Genomic DNA, 19627 nt, shown 5'->3' with positions numbered 1-19627 from the left:
CTTGAAAGATCCAAGTGATGAATGGTCAAAACAGGCCGTTAAAATAAATCAAAGTATTATATTCCAGCACATAAGATAATTGAGACCATGTAGGCCTGGAGAGATGCGCCTCTTTCTTTATCCCGACAGCGTGAGTGATGGCCACCACTGATGCTCAGTATGCAGTATTGGCGATATCAATGTCACATACGAGAATTTATAACTTAATAACTGGCTAGGAATGAAGAATGGTGAGCACACATTCATAGACAGCCAGGGCCCGCTGCTTTAAAAGTTTCTAGGCTAGTCAGGAATAAAATACCGTTTCATAAAATGCGTTCCTGTTGTGTCCGTGCTGCGTTAAGCTATAACACGGATTAGCTCGGGTGAGACATAACTCAGTACCTGCAATTTTAACGTCCAAGCCATATCGTTCCCACTGCCATTATCAGTATTATGCTTTGACGCTGTGCTGAAACGCTTCAATTCGAAACATCAGTCATTCGCGTCTCCACAAAGTGAACCGCAGTGGGTGGGAGTTATGCCCTTCATCAAGATGTCAGTTTCTCTCTAGCATATTTCTATTATCGTATGCACTCAGGTCTCTGTTCACCAGAGCAATAAGTGACAGTCAAAAGTCCTGAAGAGGCTTATGGTGTCCCTTTTTAGACAGTATTTAGGGTCAGAAGTCGTACATTACATTTTCACTAAGCCCGCCAACAAAGCAAGCGCCAGCCCACAACACCAAACCGTCCGACATGTTCAGGATGTTACTCCTATCAAGCCTCTAGTTAAGCATCTGACCAATTAATAATGCAACCAAGTCCGCTGGGTCACATCATAAACCCCTCTGATGGAGCAGGCCAAGCGAGACCCATCATCATTATCAGGTCTACAATCTGAACCTTTCCCAGCTGTGTACTACCCCTTCGCACAAAAGCCAATATACCACACAAATCACTCTCTGCACTCCATCAAGTTCCATGAAACTGTTTACAAAGAAGGAACAAAATATTATCCAAGTGCATGATTGACAGCCAGCGTGGTTGTAATATACAGCGCAAACAATGAAGCAGCAGAACAAGATAGATGGGATAGGGCAGGTGCGGGTAGGCTTGACATTTCAAAGAAAATGAATCATCCTCCTCGCACTCATCGATAACAACAATAAATGATTATCCAAATCGTGCCAGGCCACTGTTGCTCACATAAGGTTACCGCACCAGCGCTACCGACAGACGTCATCATGTGTGAGCTTATACTTCTGGTTTTCATATCTGCAAAATGGACTAGCTCTGCGGATTTCGTTATTGCCGTTATTGCGGTCATTTGGCAGCTGAAAGCACTGCCCTTGTTTATGGTTTATTGTAACTGAGTTGCAGTCTCTAAGCTGGGTGGCGAGAGAGAACGAGAGTGTGCACAATGTCACACAGCCTCACCAGCTCCACAAAGTGACCCAGGGGACGCGGAGAACTCAGCAAGTTGGTCATCTCCACTCTGTGGAAATAGAACCGCCATTCCTGTCTGCAACTGTCCAGCACCCAGTTACTGAACTAGGAGATGCAGAACTACCCAGCACTGATACAACTATGAACTCCAAAACCTCTGGCCTCTGCCCCTTTCACACTCTCTCTTTCCTGTCTGATTGAGGTGTCAGGTTAACCAAGAGACAAAGAGAATACAATGTCATGCAATTTCATGAGCTTCAAAGTGCTCCATAGTTTTCTGAGAATTTGGCAAGTTGGTCAACTCCACCTTGTGGAGACAGACCCATCATTCTTGTCTGTAGGTCTGTCCAGCACCCCGTAACTCAACTGGGAGATGCAGAACTACCCAGCACTGGTACGACTGTGGAAGAACTCAGCATTCCCAGACCTCTGCCCCTCTCACGCTCCTTCTTTTCAGTCTGTTTGAGGAGCCAGGTCAACCAAGAGAGAAAGACTCACAAACTCGCAAGCTTTAAAGTAGCCCAGGGGTCTGGGGGGGGGCTGGGTCTACCCAGCACTGACCGCACTAGGCAAGAGCTCAGCATTTACGGCCATCTGCCTGTCGCTCTCTCTCTAGCCTGTTCGACTTGTCAGGTCGAGAGAGCGAGCGAGCGAGAGAGAGAGAGAGAGAGAGAGAGAGAGAGAGAGAGAGAGAGAGAGAGAGAAAAAAAAAACAGTGTCCAAACGGACTCAGGAGACCAGAAGAACTCGTTGGTCATCTTTGCCCTGTGGAGATAAAACTACCAGTCCAGTCTGCAACTCTGTCCAGAGCCCAATAACTCAACTAGGAGAAGCAGAACTACTTTCCCAGCGCTGAAAAGACTAGGGAAGAGCTCAGTATTTATGGTCCTCTGCCCCTATCTCTCTCTCTCTTCAGTCCATTTGAGGCGCCAGGTCAAGGTCAGCTAGGATGTCTGAGAGCGCGTCAGCCTGCACACGGCAGTCAGGCAGGGCAAAGGCGTCCACGCTGCCATGCTAAATAACTCCGCTGTCACAGCAAAGCACTTGCGCCTTGCTTCTGGACGGACAGGCTCAGCTGAGGCCGTGGCTCCGAGCTATTAGTCTTCGGATCCTCTCTGAAGAGGAAGCGTGTTGATATTTCACAATCCTCAGCTGTGGCTTCAGCAGTCTTTGCTGGAAGAGAGTTATCTCTGACAACAGCGATGGGGCACAGGAATGCAAGAGGCAGAGAGAGAGAGAGAGAGAGAGCGCGAGCGCGAGAGCATGGAGATTGAGGGTGGAAGGGAAGAAGACGACCACTGCGGCACATACAGAGAGAGAAAAACAGAGAGAGAGCGCGAGCGAGAGAAAGAAAGAGAGAGGCAGTGTGTCAGAACTCGTTCTGAGCCTCCCTCAGATGTCTGTCTGGGCTGGTTTCTCCTGTCACAGGAAGTGCTTGTCATCCTTTCATGAATAAAAGCCCTTAAGGAGGCAATGTGGATGGTGCCGTGTCCTTCTGAATCTTATCTGACAAAGGAAAATGGAGATTTGTATCTCCACCGAGGCTTGCGAGTGGCCTGGATCTGTAAAGAACGTGCTCTTTAAGACATGTCAGCGGTAATGTTTTTGATGTAGGCCATACACTATACATGACCAGTGTTGATTACAGTGTGTTACCTCAGATCCAAAGAGACAACGTGTTCATAGTTAATTCAGCTTCAATAAACATCAAAGTCGACACTAAATCGCTAATGATTGTGTCTCGACTTGGATATGAAAGACACGCGCACATATACGCATGCCAAATACAGCAGCGGCAGATCACTGGTCAACGAACCAAGTTACAGACCTGTGTTTAGCCTCTATTATGAGACATGGAGTAGCTGTTTGTGCACGGGCACGTAAAGCAGGGCAGGTAGACTAACACACACACACACACACACACACACACGCACAAAACTGCTGATTCTGCCGAACCACCTTTCCGCTGATGGAGGACAAAATAATGCTCACAAACTAAATGTCAGTGGAGACACTGAAATCTTCCTCAGTTTTTGCTCCCCCATCTTGGTAACTCTGTTGGTAAGCTCCAGGGGACTACGGTTAGGAGGTAGTGGGTGGGTCTAAGGGAGTGACCACAGGGGTGGCAAAGGGTGCTTTAAGTAAGTCTTGCAACACCAACTGTGACCACTAAAAAAAACACAAACCACAGCACATGCGTCCAGATACGGTGCATCTTTTTCTCTGATTGGATCATAGACATAGGCATGTGGACTGGCAAATTAAAAAATCATCCTTCGTCTGTTTTCGAGCTAAACTATTCAGTATTAATCTTTTGGCCACTTAAACGATGCCGGCATGGTCACAACTTCTAGCTAATACTAGCTAATTCTTGCAATTTGAATCACCTTGCAACCTGGGTGTGACCACAGACATCCTCCATCAAGCTAACATTAGCTAACTCAATAACCTAAACAGAAAAAGACACATGGAAAAGATAATTAGCAGTTAATTATGCGTTCATTTAGAATACTCTACTGTGGCCAGTTGTAGGACTGCTGTGGTCAACGGTATTGGGGATAATCTCTGTGTGGAGCTGCTAATATGGGCAATCATTAGCAGTAACAACACAAAGGTAAGGTAAGATAATAAAACAGTCCCTGTGATGGAGGAAATGGTGGTGCTGAGATGCAGCTAAAATCAGCATTTCAGAGCAGGTCAGCTCAGCCAATGCAGTGGCACTACAGGTTGAGGACATGACTTTGCATGTTGTTTCACACACAACATTTATTCACAACATCAAGTGCAACTAGGCCTTAAAACCACAATTAGTCACCTGTGACCTGACCTGTGATATTAAATAAGCACTTGCTCATTTTTCATGCTGCCTGGTACTGGAAGGCCCAAATTAAATATGAACAGGTAGCTTTATTGAGAGGAGAATTCTGAAGAAATGGTGAGAGAGAAGGATGAGTAGTATGTAGTTTTACAGTACTGCTACATATCTTCTCATCAGTTCTGAACAGCAGAATCAGTTCTGCAAGCTCTGCAGAAGTAATTGGTTGATCTGATTGCAGTAATTGGAACCGCAAAGCAATTATAACAGTGACATCATTATGTAGCTGTTCATTAAAAAAGTGGTATGTTCTGAAAAAAGGGCTTCATTCCATACGTAAGTAGGTGGTGCCACTTCTGCCCGCCTTGCGTCACCCGATATCTAAAATCCTGGACCTGCTGCTCGGGTGGGGTCACAAGCCAGGGAGGAACACCATGGCCACAATCGATTTCCCAGCACAAATAAGACATCCCACCCCTCCAAACATAATTTACCAGAGAGGAAACTGTGTCCCTACTGAGGTGGGGGGTGGCTTAGGAAAGGCCATGTCTCCGCGGCGAGCTAGGCGGAAAGCAGGCTGGGGAAGCATACGGTGGAGGAGGTGGTGGGGAGAAAGGGAGGGTATGGAGGAGATCTAGGCGGGATGCAGCAAATGGAGGCATGCGGTTGCGATGAGGCTGAGTAGGGTAGCGGCGGGGGGCGTTCTGAGGGCATCAGACGACCGCAGTGCTGGTGGCCCCGCTCGAATGCGCACCACAGCAGGCTACCCAGCTCACTGGAAGGCCCAGCAGGACGGAACATCAAAACAAACTAATGGAAATATGCTGGAGTTGACGACCAAATGCTGCTGTCACTAGGAGATAACAGAAGGACACACGGGCACACATCACCAAACACGCATACAGCAAATAAGCTTACGACAGAAACACAGAGAAACAGACAAACGCTCACAACTGAGTCATCAGCTGACATATTTTTCTGTTATACATCTAACAAATTGGTATATCTACTCGCTCTCAAAAACACATTTGTTTCCTTTAATATTACACATTGTGCGCATAAGTCTGACTCTAATGTCTGCACACAGACCATTCCCTACATCAGACACTGAGGAGAGTGGAGAGAAGAGGAGAGAGCTTCCTTACTGTGCGACTACAGTATTCAGTTGGGAGCCTCCTGTGCACTGGCACAGGTGTTCAGGCTGGGACATCTCCACGCCAAACATGAGTAATGAGCACTCAGGAGGGGTGTGTGCTAGTAAACACACACACACACACACACACCAATAAAAAGACACATACGGAGATGCATACAGGTGTTGTGTGTTGTTTTCAAGCTTCTATTTTCTCCTTTTTTCCCTGAGATGCAGCCGAAGCATCCACATATCCCCATGGCACTGCCCTTAGGTAACCCCCAACCACCACCCCCCTCCCCATTTACCTGCTCAACACATAGAAACAAGAAAACACCTACATAAGACTCATGAAAGCAACAAGGCTGCAGCAAAATACGACACTGGTGAGAAAAACTGGCCTAAAACTTTCATCATGCTGCTTTACTTGAACTGCTGCCTTGACATCTGGCTTAAAAATAAAAAAAAAACATGCATCTCGAAAACATGGCACTCCAGAATCCAGCGGGATAGGAAAAGAGAAACAAAGCGCACCTGTGGTTGCTTGCGTGAAGCGAAAGAGAAAGCGACGCGACAGATTGTTCCAAAATCCAATTAGACCGGTGCTTCTTTCTCAGACGAGCTGAGCACCCCTGCTGAACCGGGTGGAGATGGGGGAAAGAGATAATGACTCTGCCTGGCGTTAGGTTCACAAGCAGGCTGAAGGGAAGAGAGCCTCTATTGCCAGCCCTGGCAAGCTGAAACCCCCTCTCTAAAGGTCGGGTGACCCAGAGAACCTTTGTAATAATGGCTGGCAACCCTGACACCTCATCAGTAACACGTTGCGACCCCTGAAAGCCCTTGCAACCCAGAAACCTTTCACTACAGACTGCTGATTCAGAAAAAGAAAAAAAAATTGTTGACAACCAGTGAAACCTCTCAACCCAAGGTCTATTAACCTGAAAACTTTCACGAAATCATGAGACAACCTCATCTCTTCAATAAGAATGAGTAAATCCTAACACTCAAAATATGTGGCCATCACAAACCTTGATGACCTCGGAAACAGTGTCCACGATGTTTGCCATTCCTGCCCCCCCATCTCCATCATAAGTGCTGAAGGGTCTGGCAACCCTGAAACGTCTTGACAGTGCTGAGCAGAAGACGAGCAGCCGTATGGAGTCTTGGGCTGTCCAGGTCAGCAAAAAAGCCAGCTTCTCTCTGACATTCTGACATGTGTGGTCAGGAGAGACATACTAGCAGACATAATGTGAGTCAGCCAGGCATTCTGACAGATGGGACTCATCCTTCTCTTCATCGTGCAGCAAACTCAAGTGCACAGGCAGGGACACAACCTAAGGTCCACAAAAGAACCACATGACTCTCTTAAACTGACATGACATTCGCTACTAAGAGACAGAATACAGGCTCTGGCATTAATTTTGCGGTTCTTTCCGAAGCTCAGGCTAGGAAGTCAAAGCAAACTGGAAGATCCAAGTTTAAAAACACTTAAATATTACGTTCACACTCCACATAGAAGTGGTCCAAGTGGTCCAGATCTCGTTTGCCTCTTGAACGGTTAATTTGCTTGTTCACATTACTTTTTAACGCTGCCTATATATCTATCTATCTGACTCTAGAGAGATCCAGCATGTTCAACCAACAAACACAGCTTTTAGCACGTTCATCCAACAGACATGTTTATCCAGCAAACGTCCTCTGATTAATAGCCTTAACGTCAAAATCAGCTGAACGAACTACTACTGTAAAGTTTAAAAGGACACTCAGCCTCAAAAACCACAGGCAAGATCCTACATACCGATAAAAAGACTCAATCCTGGCGAAGAAGCTCCTTTGACTCCTTTGCTTTTCTATTTTTCCAAGTATCCCTGAAGTCACTCCAACTTTGAAGAGCTGTTTGTTTGATATTTCTCCTAGAGAGCGGGCGTTTCTTTGCTTACTCTGTCCGTGCTCACTCGCTCATCCTCAGAGACGAAAGACAAAGTAAAGTGTAACCATAGAAACCACAGTGGTACAATTCTGACGACGCTGCCATAAGGGATTTCTGTTCCCGCTACGAATTAGTTGGATTGGCATGTTTCGGACACAGATCAGATGTCAGTACCGCCATATGAAAGTGGTCAAGATTGAAACCGAATTGAAAATGTCAAATTCGGTACCTTTTCTCGCTGTTCCCGCTGCCACACGAGTTACAAATCTAGGTAAATTACATGAAAAAAAGGTTGGGTCACTTTTACCTGCAATAAGAATGTAGCTTGGGACACGTGCAGTATTTTTACAGGTATGACAGACTGAAATGCTGGTGCAGAACATGCTATAACTCAGCAGCAGCGTCTCTGAGAGCACCTGACTATTCCGAGATCGCTGTATTTCACTTACAGAGAGATCGCAGGGATCCAAAGATAAAATCATCACTTTTGACAAACCTATAGCCCTGCGACTCCGCTTAATGCCTGCGCTCTTCGTACTTTATGTCTCTGCAGCAGAAAAAGAGCAAAAGCAGGGACTACGAGTTATTGCATGTCTGCGTTGACTAAGCTCCAGCAATCAGGGCCGCCTAGCATATGTATAGGTGGAAAGGACAGGCGGGTGGTGACAGTGTGGAGGTGGCGTCTTTGTGCCCTGGTTGCCTTTGACGGCTGACGGCTCCATTCGTGGGAGCGGCGCAGAGACCTCCCCTCCTCCTTTCTCGTTCCTTTCTCCTCTTCCTTTTTAAATCATCTGATGGAAGAGAGCATATTTTACCAGACACATTTAAATCAAATCAAGTATGTCGCCGAGGGCTATGGGGAAAGATAATGCCTTTGACTGCAGGACGCACCATGAAAATTAATAACTGCTTTCATGGGGACAAGCTTTCATTTTTCCCCACCCGAGTGGCGCAGCATCGCTCTACCTAAGCAGGCTTCTGCTGAGGCAGGTAGGCAGCTCGCTGCCAGCATTAATTGTACTGCTTGCTTCCATCATCACATCCTGTACTTGCATGAGCAGGCGCTTCTGGTTCACCTTTGTAGTTTTAGCTCATGCAGATTTCTTCAGCAGAGATCTGCCACCAGACGATTTTTGACATTCATTGGGTTTGGATTTGTTTGCAAAAGATTTTGAAGTAGTCAATTTTTTGGTCTTACTCTCACTGCATTTGCCAAATCTGTAACGTCTATATAATAAAAAGTATTACTGAGGAATTTCAAAATGATAACAGTATTTAAAAATGTATCCCATGTGCATTTATGAGAGGGTGGGGGCACAGTGGAAGCTCATTGATTGGTGATGTCAGCTGAAAACAAGCCATAACTGTGAGTTTACAACTAGGAATTACTTTGCCACAGACAGTAACATATACAACAAGCACTTTTAACTAAAAAAAAAATGAAAGCAACTCTATGGAAAATTTCATTTCTTGCTCCTGGGCTCCCCTTATAGCCATGTACTTTAAACAACATTTTTCTAGATGAGCTGAGAGGTACAGCAGAGAAGCATGTTCATTGATAGGGTACAGTAATACTGTAGATTCTTCACAAATATGACTCTGTTTACACAGCTATACGCAGTTCTCGTGAGTGTTATCCTGTCCGCCCCTCCAAAGTTACATACTGCAGTTAGCAGTGTGCCAAGCCCAGAGTAGCAACGACCATACCGCTACTCTCCCTATTATGGGTCAATGGAACTACAACAACTTTATGCAGAATTTCTCATTAAAATAGCAGCTTCAATGTTGCTTTAAGCAACTGCTATGCTGACATCAGCTGTTAAGTTACTCCTAAGATCATTCACTTCACTTTTATCCTCTAAACATATATAATTTCAGCCTCAGGTACTTATCTAGGCTAATCTAAGCCTAGCTAACCGGCTACAGGTCCAAACACGACATAACCAGTTGCATAGTTAGTTTGTAGTTATAGCGGTGTAAACGCATCCGACAACCGAAACTCCACCAGTAAAAACGGCTGCACAACAAGCAAATTTGCATATTCCGTTCCAGGCGGCAATCAGATTTCAGTCCGGCTAACCGGAGACGCATTTGACCACAGAGTGTTAACGCATGCGGCCAAAATCTAATCAGGATACATTCCAGACACTAGTCATACAAAGTGACCAGGTGTACACGAGGTCTTGTTTTTCAGCAGGATGTAGGACCATCCACAATTAGCTAGTCACCATAACCAGTAACACCGTACACCCAATTTATGAAGTCTGTTTGAGTGTATGATACTGCCCAACCCTTATTTAGAGTAGCGGTTTTAGCATGGGATTGGGTTTCAAATTGACCAGCACCACTTAGGCCTGACCGGGTTGGGTCTCAGACTTGCCGGTATGGGTCTGGAACAGGCTTCACTTCCATTCCATGTGCAGAGCTCTAGAAGAACATAAGCCAAAATATGCGCTATTGATTTCAGCTGCAGTCAGCAGAGCCATTTGACAGGACTCCCATAAAATATATATATTAAAAAAAAAACACAACACTCCAACACAGGCTCTTTTTCTTCCCGTCTTATGCCCCGTTGCTTTTGCAGAACTTCCACACAAACAAGCCCACATTCCCCCCATAAGCCTCACGCTGAGATGCAATCACACTTGCATAAATATTTTATGCTGATGTGTGCAAATTGGAGTTGTAATTAAAACTACCAGCAAGGTGCATTCACATTATCTCTGTTTGAGTTTTGATGGTCATGGAGAAACCGTGCGTGTCTGTGCGAGAGAGATAAAAAGAGAGCTTGCCTGCAGTCGGTGTAGTGTTTTTCCACCTGGGAAAGGACGAGGGGGAAGGTGGTGCAGCTGTTCCAGTCTATAACCCGCACCTGCAGTCTGACAGCCTAGGTGTCTCATGCACCCAGTAAAGCACAGAACCATTAGTCACAACTTCCTCTACTTCTTCACACCCAAATCTTCTGCCTCTCCTAGAAGCCCCTTCTAGGAGAGGAAGTCTCAGCATCAGCCATCAGTGTGCCGCGGCGCACAGGCTTCAGCCGACCCTTCACATGAAAGACACGCCAGGAGTCTAAGCGCAGCACAACTGCGGAGAGGCTGAGCTGATCAAGTGCCTGGTGTTCGGGAAGGACTCCACCACACAGTGTTAACGAGCCTCGCCGGAGGATCTCGTATGAGCTTCATTTTCCTCGTCTTCCTCCATCTGCCAAGAGGACAGAGGAGGCACTGAACACAGCAGTGAACATCACAGCCTCCATCCAAGCCCACACTGACAGCAACAGGGAATAAACATCGTAACAGAATTACAATTTGGCAGCACACCGCTCCCGCTGGGGTGAGGCTCACTTAACAACGCTATAGATCAAAAAAAAAGAAAAGAAAAAGGTAAGCTTTCGAAGGGAGAGCGACTGAACAGCAGGGCCTCTGCATGTGGAGCTAGAGTGGTTTGGTTTGTGAAGGCTTGTGTCCAGAGAAAGTCCCAAAAAATCGGAAAGTTCAAAATTCGCCATGTCAAGACCACTTAGGTGGCCCGGATAACAGTGCTCTTGACCTGGGGAAACACTTCACAAAACCTGGAGGGTTTTGCAGCTAGTGGTGAATTCCCCCATCTATGGGTCTATCTGTCTATCGATGCTTCGCCTCGGTCTCCACAACGTCAAAGTGAGCAGAAATATGGGACCCATCAAATGCACAATACATGTTCTTTCCCACCCCTCTCTGAGATGCTGAGCCCACAGCTCACAGTCCGACCCAATCATCTCGGGTCATCAGACAATGCCTCTGCTCGGGCTTCGCCAGCAGAGACAACGCTCCGAGGCCGATTCTGTGAGGTGTGCACGGCGGAACTGCCCGTAAGCAGGCTGAGATCATCGGCTTTGAGAGCAGTGCTTGCTGTAGCTCCTGTTGAGTAGCGTGCAGTAATTCAGGTCAAGGAAGGGCGACGCTCTGTAAAATGCTCGCAATACGTCTTGTACAATCAGATGCCGTCACTGGCATCCAGGCGGTGAATTCAACACGTCGTCTGCGTGCGGAGAGGCAGGGTTCAAACACAATGCCTTCTGACTGAGCGGAGCGCAATCTCTCACTCACAGAAGCACGTGCTGCCTCTCGGCTTGCCGGGCGTGATCAATCTTCCCATGCTTTATTGTGCAGCCTGTGAAAAGATGCTGAGAAGGACGTCTGCTTGTATTCACTCTATAGACAGGTGCGCGTCACGCGAGGGAGCGGGCTTGATGCAGATTTTCGATTACAAGGTTACGATTATTCCCATATGCATGTCCAAGCATTCATCCCACACCCTCACACTCAGACACTCATTCCACAGGCTCGATTTCACCCATGGCCAGTTGTCTGCTAAGCTGCACACAGCACCCCCAATTAGAGAAGACTGGAGGATGGTATCCCAGAAACCCTCTTTCCTCCCCAATGGGCAGCTGGAACAGTTTAATTGAGGCTGAGGCTGAGAAAGCAACCCACTTCACAGAAACAGTGAGGGAACAGAGGCTCATGTCCCTGTGCGCCAACACCATTCTCACAACACCGGCCAGTGCAAACCTCTGTGGAGAGCGCTAGTGTGTCTGTGTGTGTGTCTGTCTGTGTGTTCATGAGAAAGCGGCCGAGCTTGCAGTGTTATTCCTGTGCAGATTGGCCAGAGTTGACCCATGGGACAAGCCGGTGCCATCTGACCAGCTGGCGAGAAACTCCAGTGACAGGACCCAGCTTCCTTCCAGTTCAGTGCTCCCCTCCCTCTCTTCTTCTTCTTCTTTTTCTTCTCCTCCACTAAGTCCGTCAAACAGTCCCCTCCTCGTCCCCTCCTTCCCACCCAGTCCTCACCCATCGCCGCTTTCCCTGCTCCCACTGCCGCTGAGCACAGCAACGCTAATGACGCATGCCGAGTAATTAAGGCTCAAATTAAGATGTGTGTCCACATGGCATTCCAACCTGAAAGTGAGGGACGTGCCTCGAAGCAGAAGTGACGGAAACGACAGAGAATCTTTTGCTGTGTGTGAAAGACAGGAACGTGAGGCCGGCGTTCACATGGAGCAGAGCGAAACCAGGGCGTCTCACTGCTCCCACAGCAACACAGACAAAGCAAAAGAGAATGCATTTTCCAAGCCCCTTCGTCCCCAAGTCACAGCACCAAAAGCTTGAGTTATGCAGCTTCTCCAAACATGCGACACAATTTATTTGGCTCTCGGGTAATGCCGGGCTTTCTGTGAAAAGGCCAGCATAAATCTTGGCCTGTTTTTTCGGATTCCTCTGCTTATTTGTCATTGTTGTCTTGCTCTGCAATGCCTTTCTGGTGCATTTTTGTAGTGTGTGTGGGTCTCTCAGGCCCTCCCCTTTTCTTCTCCTCCTCCTCTCCTCAGCTCTCTGCACCTCGCCCTCTCTGAGAGATCCAGGTATGCAGGCCTTCAGAGAGTCTCTATGTCTCTTGGACACGGAGCACACACACAAACACACACACACCTCCTTTCCTTTCCCCTCCTCAGGCTGCTACGCACTTGACAACACTTGGCTATAGTACAAAATGAAACGCAACATTCAGAACCAGCATCAACAAGCACTTCAAAGAGCTGAAGTGGGATATATTTTGTTATTGCATGCAATAGTCATGTCCGTTAGCCCTGATTTAAAGGGGATTTGTGATTCAAGCAGACATGTTCACGAGTACATGTTTGGTTAGTTGACTGTTGTAGTGAGCTCAGGAGACTGATCAGCAATGCACAGGCCGTCCGAGACGATCTCTGGTTGCTCTATGCCTCCCGTTTCATTCCTTATTTATTTCACTGGAACACTTTTACACACTTGTATAATAATTCATTCATTCATGAGCTAAAAATAGCCTTTTGTGACATGCCTTATGTAAAACATCTTATGCTGGGAGTCATTTTAATACAGCTTATATTGCATGACATTAAGACAGACCAGTGCTTGGAGATGGTTAATGGAGTTACCACAGTAACAGCTCCCCGGTAAAACAGCGACAGCAAGGCTGAAACACGCCTGCATTCATTATATATACATGCATATTTATTCTCATGTTATATGTCTGGTCATTTTGTCCATGCTGGGTAGCTATATGCAGAAAATTATTAAAATCCTTGTATTATAGGGGTCAACTCATGGAGTGTTTTGTCGTATAACTTTTGGAAAGTTTACAGGACATTCAGCACAGTCATCATGAAAGAAAGCAGTGGAATAGCACTAGCTAGCTAGTCAGTATATAACATTAGCAAGCTAGCTAGTCATTTAACCCCCATGGACATAAGAAAAGTGTTGTAAACAGAGCAGCAACACTTGTAATTTTGACCCTACAGGCCAGTGTTTTTCAACCCTGGTCCTAAAGGGCACCCTGCCCTGCACTTTTTAGTGGGCTAACTTTTTAAACACACTCCCTGCAATTCTGAAGGAGCTTGTTGATTCGTTAATCAGGTGTGTTGGGAACAGGAGAAGCACCAAAATGTGCAAGGCAGTGTGCCTCCAGGAACAGGGTTGAGAAACACTGCTATGGGCAGGGGTGGAGTGTTATTTTCTGTTTTGAACACTCTGCTACAGAGCTGCAGGACACTACTGAGGTACGCAGACCACCACATGTTCACAGTACTGTTCTGTTGCCAGGTTTACTATTATTATTATTATTATTATTAGCAGCAACAGTCGTAGTAATCATTGCCAAAGTAAATATAGGCCAGCTGTGTATCGGTTTTGGCTGATTATATGATTGGCGATTAGCTGACAATGCAACCGATCTTAAAAGCTGGTCGAATTAATGGGTGAATCAGAAAGAAAAAAAAAAAAAAACGCTAATCAGAAAGTCCACTCAAAAGTACTTGATCACTCAGCCCAGTACAGTGAGTATCAGCAGAACTAGCAAACACAGCTGACGACACTAAGTTAAACAGTGTGGTTCTGCATGGAAATTCCCGATTGCGCTGCAGAGCGCTGTACTGTAAATGTAAAGCAAAGTAAAGCACATTTCATCTTGAGAGACCCGATGATGCAGTACCAAGTTTGCCTGGAAAGGTTAATGTAGCACCCAGCCCCACCTTTGAGCGATTGAATCGGTACCGCTGTTGAGCTAAGAGACAAACTCACTCTTACAGTAGCATACATGGGCCAGAGCTAACATATTAGCCAATTCCTAGCATTACTTGCTTATAAAATATTAGTTCTCTAATAAACTGAAAACACTAACATGTTAATAGGAGGCATACTTTTAGACACATTATTTTCTAATTAAAAAAACCACCAAACTATTTAATCAAATTCTGAATTCTGTAAATGGATACGCCGTTACAGTACCTGTACAACCTACAAGTCCTTATACCAAAGTCCTTTCACCCACTCTGTGCCAATATTGTCACTTATTTCCAGTCACAAAAGACAATGCATCTACACTACATTTGGACAAAAGTATTGGGACACCAGCTCATTCATTCGTCAAGAGTATAGTGTTGTACAAGACAGTACAAGAGTTGAGTGTTAATTCTGCCTTTGTCGGAGGAAGTGTCTCTACTGTCCAGGGAAGAAGGGTTTCCACTAGATTTGGGAGGATGTGATTGCACTCAGACAACAAGAGCGTTAGTGAGGTCAGGGTGCCCAACTCATCCCACAAGTACTGGATGAAGCACCAGCACTGCTCCACAGCTCAATGCTCAGGCCACAACTGACATTAGACATGGCGCCAGTAGGTTCATGTTTATCTGCTCCAGAGAGTCTTATTCGTCTGGCAGACCTTGATAATCTGTATTTGTATCTGTGGACATATAGTATGAACATTTAGACATAAATGGATGCTGTATTGTATGCTGATTGTCTCTTTTTATTGAAGGGGGACTTCCCAGAATACAGCCACTGTGTTACGAGCTAGCTCATTCATTTTCAACCATTTTCAACCTGGAACATAAACATGGGCTCAAGGAAATGCAAGCCATTCACATAAGCTGGGACTGATGCTGGAGCACTATGTAGTGGACATGTAGTGGCTATGTACTTGTAAATCCTTGCAGAGGTTCTACATATTCATATACCTTTTTTATTAGTTCAGGCCAACTATCAAGACCAAATGAAAATACCACCATTCTACTGATTAGCGTGATACAAGGCAATATGTGCTACTAAGCAGTGGAACAATTCCCTTGCACTTCTGTCATATAGCACATGTTCAAATCGGAGGCCTTCTTACTGCCTCCACTGCTTTCCACTGGCCTCAGATGACCAGTGCGCTAGGCACGTAAAACCATGTGCCATCGACTTGCGCTTGCTTTACAGCTGTATGTAATTCAGCCGGTATTTTTCCCCCCTATCTCATTGCACCCTGCTGTGAAATTCTTACCTCATGAGACTCTTCTTGCATAAACAGTTTTAATTTCCAAGTCATTTTCTCAGGCGCCTGAATTTAAAAGCGAGGCGAGACTGCAGGAGAACGGGAGCGCAAATGGAAAGCATGCTAACGAACAACCTCATCACCTTAAACGGCAAGAGGCTGAAGCCCGAGCTGCACCCGTGCCCGAGCGAGCCATTTAACGTCTCATTATTCGTTCTGGCCCCGAGGGACTCAATTAGAAAGCCGTGGAGCTCGTCGTCCTTACACACAACTTGAGGCTTAACGGTCGTTTCGCCTCGCACACCAAACAGGCTTCGCGTTAACTGTCACCTGCGGACGGGCACCAGATAAATTGCGTTGGAAAAAGCCAAGTCTCTGTCTAAACCAACAGTGTGGGAACTGAAAGGCTGTGATGTATTAAGTCAGACGCAAAGCACTGCAGACAGATAACAGACCAATTAAAAACATGGATTAGAAACTGGAACACATGTTAATGAATAGGGAGGGCAGATCAGCAGAAAATGGATGGATGTTGGAGGACGAAAAAGGAACAAACATGTAGTTCAGTGTTTGAGATGCACCTTTGCTGCCTTTTTAACATACGGACGAGGCGTACAGCGACACCAAATGGTGGGGTCTTCAGCGCTAAGGTGTGACGTATAAGCCCACCGTGCGACACCAAGAGTCCTTGTGCAAGAGAGTCCATAGGAGTCCTTATGCAAAAGTCCTAACGCTACATCTGTCCTCCTGGGTAACATGACTCAAAGGTTAGTCACTCTACATCAACACATACACAGTGCTCCAGTCTGAGTGAAATGATGGGAATTAAGGCCCCGTCCACTCGTTTACAGAGATTAAAAAAACACAGATTTCAGATGTACGTTTTCCCGTCCTGTCCGTACTGTGCAAGTCCTGAAATTACGGATCACAGAAATCTGAAATGTAGTGCTGTCGGCGTGTAGACGCAGTAGATTTATGACTTATGTATAGGGCTGGGTGATGTAGTATTTTTACCATATCACGATATTTAGACACATTTCCACAATACATATGATGATACAAGTAATTACAGACTAAATACATCAGTAGTATTTTTATCAACAGCTGAGGCACTTCATCTAATTAAACCAGTCTAATTACGCTGTTCGTAATGAAACCTGCTGTTGATCCGTGTTCTTTAAGGACCAACAACATCTGTGATGTGCTTAGAAAAGCATACTGTTTATCACGAAACAATCAAATATTGCCATATTGCCCAGTCCTACTTAAGTAATTCACTATATAGTGAGTAAGAAGGTGTTTGAGATTCAGACAAAAACATGCATGCTTTGTAACGTTAGTGTTTTCATCATGCTCCGTTTTCCCTGTCCATCTGACAAAGATCTCCACCTTGGAGAGGGTTTTCGAGAAGCTCAGTTTTCAGCTTTCAAACTGACAGAAACCTTTTTTTAATACTTGGCCGCATGTGGACAAGACCTACGTGAAGTTTTAAAGCTGAGCCGTTTTTTAAAGAACTACCATCACATCAGTATTGGCCGATAATTGATGTTTCAATGCTGGTACTAGAAAAGAAAAGGTATCGAGCGATCTTTATTAACTACAGTGGTCAGCATATGGGAGACCCACAAGTCTCCTTGTCCGCTTACGAATCGCAGGGTATGATGGTCACCTTCCTGACTTGTGCTTAGTAATGTCTAAACCCTAAAGGTATCCTTGAACTATTAGTCTGCTCTAACTAGCTGAGGTTTTTCTTGGGTAAATAGCAAAGCACTTTTGTAAGTCGCTCTGGATAAGAGCGTCTGCTGAATGCCTTAAATGTAAATGCACAAGTTAATAACAACAAGCCGGTAAACTATGATCCTCAAACCCCATAAACCTCAAAGTGGTTTTAAGCAATATTAATATTTAAAATGGGCAAATAAACCAATGCAGAAATGAAACGAGGCTTTCAAGGTGAAGTGAACAGATTTTTTAAAGGTGGTTCAATGTGAAATTATTCGTTTCTACACCATCTGCATGGTCTGGAGGTACATCATGAGCACTGTATGTAAAACCAGTCCCAAAAGAAAACCTTCTCAATCTTCTCAAATGCCACAATTTTGTCATCACTCTCAGCACATATGAAGCTGAGAAGTTGGGCTCTGTGGCGCAATGGATAGTGCATTGGACTTCTCTAAGACTAGCTGGAGCAATTCAAAGGTTGTGGGTTCGAGTCCCACCAGAGTCGAGAGTGTTTCCTCTTCTTTATTTTCAAACGCAGACCGAAGACCCACCTCTTCCGAGAGTACTTGGACGAATAGTTCTATGGTCGCCTTATTGTCTTGTGTTTAGTAATGTCTAAGCTTGGAGGTATCTTTCGAATTATTAGTCTATTCTAACTAGCTGAGGTTTTTTCTTGGGTAAATAGCAAAGCACTTTGTAAGTCGCTCTGCTAAATGCCATTAATGTAAATGTAATGTAAATGGAAGGGGGATAGCTAGCTAGCTGGTTTCTCCTCAATCAATTAACCATTGCACAGCAAACCCCACTCTAAACTACCCTGCTAAAACAGAAATTGTACAGAAATTTAGAAAAGGGGAATTTGGTGGAGTTCTCCTTTAACGGTCATTTCCCCTCATTTAAACAAGCTGTACTAGAAGAAAACTGTCACTTTCCCTTAAAACTGTTCACTTGAGAACCTAAAAACAACTAATGCTGCTGTATTTAATGTTTAATTTAATATTGTTCAAGAAATACGAACAGAAATGTGTGTTTTGTAAGCAGACTAACGTTACAGTTGTGGGCTAGCGCTAGGTAGCTAGGTAGGTATCTAGGTAGGCATCTAGGTAGGTATCTAGGTAGCTAGGTAGGTATCTAGGCATCTAGGTAGGTATCTAGGCATCTAGGTAGGCATCTAGGTAGGTAGGTAGGCATCTAGGTAGGCATCTAGGTAGGTATCTAGGTATCTAGGTAGGCATCTAGGTAGGTATCTAGGTAGCTAGGTAGGTATCTAGGCATCTAGGTAGGTATCTAGGCAGCTAGGTAGGCATCTAGGTAGGTAGGTAGGCATCTAGGTAGGCATCTAGGTAGGTATCTAGGTAGGTAGGTAGGCATCTAGGTAGGTATCTAGGTAGGTAGGTAGGCATTTAGGTAGGTATCTAGGTAGGTATCTAGGCATCTAGGTAGGTATCTAGGTATCTAGGTAGGTAGGTAAGTATCTAGGTAGGTAGGTAGGTATCTAGGTAGTAGCGTAGCTTGCTAGTCGCTGGCTAATATAGCTATAGCTAGTTAGCTAGCTAGCTAACTAGCACTAGCTACTAGCCACCTACTTAAACTAGCTACACAAAAGCGCACGAAAAAAGTCCATGAAAAACTTCAGTAGAAACCAGGACAGGCTGAGCTGGATGAGATGTGATCCTAGCTGGTGATCCAGGCTGCTGCTTCCTTTTGTTTGTTTGTGTTTTTAACAAAAACCATTAACGGCACCAACAGCGCTGCTGGCGGAGTGCGCTGGGCTGAGGACCTCAACGCCAGGACACAGCCCCCCAACTTCGGCAGCTGTAGTGGGTTGAAGTCATGGGCGTTTGTATGCAGATGAGTCCGAATTAAGCCAACCCGAACCAGGGCTGCACAGGCTGCACATTACGAGCCGCTGAGCAAGTTTCCAGTCACTCACCTTTTCCAGCCAGGGTGCCGCACTGCCCGAAAACCGCCAGGAGCAGCGCCACGGCTATCGCCCGCATCTTCACTCGGAGAGGCGGATGGAGGGAGGCACGACGACCGGTCTTTTCCCTTGGTTTGACCAGCAAAGAGGGAGTCCCGCTCTCTTTCCTCTGTTCTTCTCACTCTTCTCACTCGCTAACGTCTCTCCTCCGAAGGTGAAAAGTGTGTAGCCTGTGTGTGAGAGACAGAGAGAGAGTGTGTGAGAGTGTGTGAGTGTGTGTCAGCGAGAGAGAGAGAGAGAGAGAGAGAGAGAGAGAGAGAAGTCCCAGAGCGAGGACGGTTGAGGTGGG

The 19627-nt window shown here is 45.7% G+C and overlaps 1 protein-coding gene across 1 annotated transcript in view; it reads right to left on the bottom strand.

Moving 5' to 3' along the window:
* clstn2a (calsyntenin 2a) overlaps positions 1-19627 on the bottom strand; it is a 293892-nt gene extending 274265 nt beyond the window's left edge. Inside the window, exon 1 of the mRNA XM_072688297.1 lies at positions 19291-19627. Within this exon, the coding sequence (XP_072544398.1) occupies positions 19291-19357 (67 nt within the window). The 5' untranslated portion in view covers positions 19358-19627. The remainder of the gene's footprint in view (positions 1-19290) is intronic.

This window comes from Salminus brasiliensis, chromosome 9, assembly GCF_030463535.1.
Source record: "Salminus brasiliensis chromosome 9, fSalBra1.hap2, whole genome shotgun sequence".
Lineage (NCBI taxonomy): Eukaryota > Metazoa > Chordata > Actinopteri > Characiformes > Bryconidae > Salminus > Salminus brasiliensis.
The sequence above is the reverse complement of the archived record's forward strand: the minus strand, read 5'-3'. Positions and strand labels throughout refer to the sequence as shown.